At 42.5% G+C, this 4,130-nt stretch overlaps 1 protein-coding gene across 1 annotated transcript; it reads left to right on the forward strand.

The window, feature by feature from the left end:
• Window positions 1-3,632: 3,632 nt before the first annotated feature.
• Window positions 3,633-3,824, forward strand: BJ212DRAFT_1291751 (uncharacterized protein; the record flags this gene model as incomplete). The annotated part of the gene is made up of 1 exon (XM_041332119.1): window positions 3,633-3,824. One exon carries the CDS (start codon window positions 3,633-3,635, stop codon window positions 3,822-3,824), a length of 192 nt encoding a protein of 63 aa, XP_041185162.1.
• Window positions 3,825-4,130: the final 306 nt, after the last annotated feature.

Genomic DNA, 4,130 nt, shown 5'->3' on the forward strand with positions numbered 1-4,130 from the left:
ATATCCCTATGAGGAAGCAATTCTTTGTAACCTCTCTAGGAGGAGAAGACGCTATCCTGGGAATGACTTGGCTAAAGAAAGAAAACCCAGATATCGATTGGACTAGTCAAGAAGTCCGCTTAAGGGAGCATACCCTGAAAAAAGCATTTATTGAAGAAATTGAAGAAGATGAAGACGTCTTTTATGACACTCTAGAAGGATTAGAACCAGAATGGGACCCTGCTAACGAAACTCTCCCACACCTTCTAGATCCCATCAATGACAATGACGATTTCTATACCTATATCCGGAAAACTGACAACATCTCACAAACCCTCGCTCAGGACGCCGCTAAACCAAAGAAAACTTTCGAAGAACTCATACCCAAGGAATTTCAACAATATAAAGACGTATTTGGTGACATAGCTAATGGTACTCTTCCTCCAGAACGTAAATATGACCACAAGATTGACCTCAAGGAATCTTTCGAACCACAGAAATGCAAGATCTATCTGCTTAACGCCAAAGAAGATAAGGCTATGAACGATTTCATTGACGAACATCTAGCTAAAGGAACAATCATTCCTTCCAAATCCCCCCAATCCTCTCCATTCTTCTTTGTTGGGAAGAAAGACAGTTCCCTCCAACCTTGCCAAGATTATCGCTACCTAAACGAACACATGGTTAAGAATAACTACCCTTTACCGCTAATCTCTGACCTTATAGATAAGCTGAAGGACACTAAGATATTCACCAAAATGGACATTTGATGGGGCTATAATAATGTACACATGAGAAAATCTGACCAATGGAAGGCGGCCTTTGCCACTTCCAGGGGACTTTTTGAACCCACAGTTATGTTCTTTGGAATGTGTAACTCACCTGCCACCTTTCAGTCTATGATGAACAACTTGTTCGGAGACATGATCCAAGAAGGGTGGATCATTATATACATGGATGATATACTAATCTTTTCTAGAGACGAAGAAACCCATCATATCCACACTCACAAGGTACTCCAACAACTCCACAACAACCTCCTCCATCTAAAACCCAAAAAATGTACTTTCAATGTAACTGACATCGAATACCTCGGCATGATCATCAAACCCGGTTCTATCGCCATGGACCCCACCAAATTAAAGGGTATATCCGAATGGAAGACTCCCATGAAAGTGAAGGAAGTCCAGTCATTCCTCAGATTCGCTAACTTTTACCGATGGTTTATTGCTGACTATTCTTCAATTGCCAGACCCCTGATCGACCTAACCAAGAAAGATGAGGAATTCTCTTGGACCCCTGAACACGAGGAAGCTTTTAATAAGCTGAAGCATATCTTCACTTCCTCTCCTATCCTTCAAATTCCTGACAAAAATTCCCCTTTCGCGATTGCCACTGATGCTTCACTATATGCTACAGGCGCAGTACTCTTACAAAAGAACAATAATGGAGACTGGCTCCCATGCTCGTTTTTATCACAATCTTTTAACCCCGCTGAACGAAATTACCAGATATATGATTGAGAATTACTTGTGATTGTCTGTGCTTTGAAAGCATGGAGACATTATCTTCTCGGTTCCCCCTATCCCATCATTGTACAAACTGATCACAAAAACCTTACTTATTTCAGAGACATACAAGACCTTAACTGATGCCAAGCAAGATGGCAGACTTTCCTTTCCCAATTCGAACTCCAAATTCAACACGTACCTGGGAAAGAACTCATTATTCCTGACCTCCTTTCCTGTAGAACGGATCACCTTCCAGTCGATAGTGACGAAAAGGATAATATTAGTATTCAACTCCTCCCTGATTCGATGTTCATCAACGTCATTGACACTTCTTTTATGGACAGATTACGTATTTCTTCCTCTATTGACCCCGTAGTACATACAGCGCTTCAAGCGCTCACAGACTCCTCTATTCCTCCTCCCCTCCCCTCCGCTCTTTCCAATTGGAAATTAAGCGACAGAATTCTTTCCTTTAAAGGACTTACCTACATACCCCCTGGAGATCTCCGACAAGAACTCACTTCCTTACACCACGATTCTCCTACTGCAGGACACCCTGGACGCTTCAAAACCCAGGAACTTCTGTCTCACGACTATTGGTGGCCAGGCCTAGCCACATTCGTCAAGAACTTCATAGAAGGCTGTTGCATCTGCCAACAGAATAAAGTAAACACACACCCTTCTACTCCGCCACTTTCCCCTATTCCTGCTCCCATTTCCAACCAACCCTTCGCTCATTGCTCAGTTGATCTTATCACTGACCTCCCGCTCTCCAATGGCTTTGACAGCATCATGGTCATGGTCAACCACGGACTTTTGAAGGGGGTAGTTTTCACCCCTTGTCTCAAGACAATAGACGCTGAAGGCGTTGCAAACATTTTCTTTTCTAAAGTTTTCTCTAGATATGGACTTTATGATAAAATTATCTCTGACCACAGACCTCAGTTCACTTCCTGATTCCAGGTCGAACTCGGAAAACTCCTCGGATACAAGAACTCCCTTTCCACCGCATTCCATCCCCAGAGTGATGGAGAGACCGAATGAGTAAACCAAGAACTCAAAGTCTATCTCCGGATCTTTTGCACCAATGACCAAACCAGTTGGGCGCCCATGTTGCCATTAGCCGAATTTGTTCATAATTTGCGTCACCATTCAGCACGTGGTACCTCTCCCTTCTATCTTATGATAGGTTATCACCCACGTCATCTCCCTGACTCTCATCCAAAATCTGACATTCCTAATATCGAACAACGACTCTCTCTGCTTAATAAAGCACGCGACGAAGCACTAGCCGCTCATGAACTCACACATAACACTATGCGTCAACGAATCATGTCTAAATTCATACCATTCTCTAAAGGCAACAAAGTCTGGCTAGAAGCCAAGAACCTACATCTTGGGTACCCTAATCGCAAACTCGCTCCTAAACGAGAAGGACCCTTTATCATCACTGATGTATTATCCCCTATAACCTATCGACTCACACTTCCCGCGCAATGGCGCATTCACCCTGTATTCCATGCCGCACTCCTTTCTCCTTACAAAGAGAATGATACCCACGGCCCTAACTATATTCCACCGCCTCCTGACTTAATTGATGGCAAAGAAGAACATGAAGTCGAAGCAGTCGTCGGACACCGCGGATCTTCATCTAGAAGACAATATTATGTAAAATGGAAGGGATTCCCAAGTTCCAAGAACGAATGGATGAAAGAAGCTGAACTAGGTAACACTTCTAAACTTCTTACTAATTATAAACGATTGCATCATCTCCTTTGATAGTAGTCGGTGCCTACTACCCTTACAACAGGGGTAATGTTACAGTTCTATTCTTTTCCTTTCACCTCTTCACTTATTCATGATTACTAATCATTCTTAGACATTCTATGACATTCCATTGTACGATTCTCTTTTCTCTTTTCTGATTTGCTATTTACTTTCTATCTCCAATTCATTTATTAAAGCTCCGCTTTAATCCCTTTATATATACTCTATCTCTTACGCTTGTATTCTTTAACTTGACCTATGCAGACCAGGGCCTGCAATATACTGCTTAACTCACATGACTCGTACATAGGTGTATGCTTTAGATCATTTGTTTCTGTCTAGTCGTTCTCATGAATGCCAAGCGTAACAAAGAATATGGCATCCCTTGAAACAATTTACCTGGAAAGCAACCCTTGTCAGCAGGCTGAAGGTACAGGTTACAGACGGAGGATAATGCTGACACTTCCTCAGGTTAAGCAAATTGATGCCACGTTAGTAATATTCGCTTTCAATTTATCTCTAGAGTATTTGGCTGACCTAGTCTGTAGTTTTGCGAGGTCTTCATGACCCACTCATCTTCTCGCACATCATGTCTCTCAAATCATATGATCTTGGTCATTCGGTGCTCAAGCTCAAGTTGCAGCTGACATATAATTATTCACGTGTATATAGGACTCTAGTATTTAGTGGTATGGGATTTGTGCGAAATTAGGGGACTTCCTAGGGACATTTGATGCCTGCGCTCGTATTTGCGATGGTCTGAAAAAAATGAATGGCCTGAAGGTAGTTGAAGGCACAGCGACATGTAACCTTGTCTGCCGCATCAAGAGCTCCTTACTCTACTTTGGAATCGGGCTCCATGACAGTAAGTTA

Source organism: Suillus subaureus, assembly GCF_016647635.1.
Source record: "Suillus subaureus strain MN1 chromosome Unknown BJ212scaffold_358, whole genome shotgun sequence".
In the NCBI taxonomy this organism is placed as follows: domain Eukaryota; kingdom Fungi; phylum Basidiomycota; class Agaricomycetes; order Boletales; family Suillaceae; genus Suillus; species Suillus subaureus.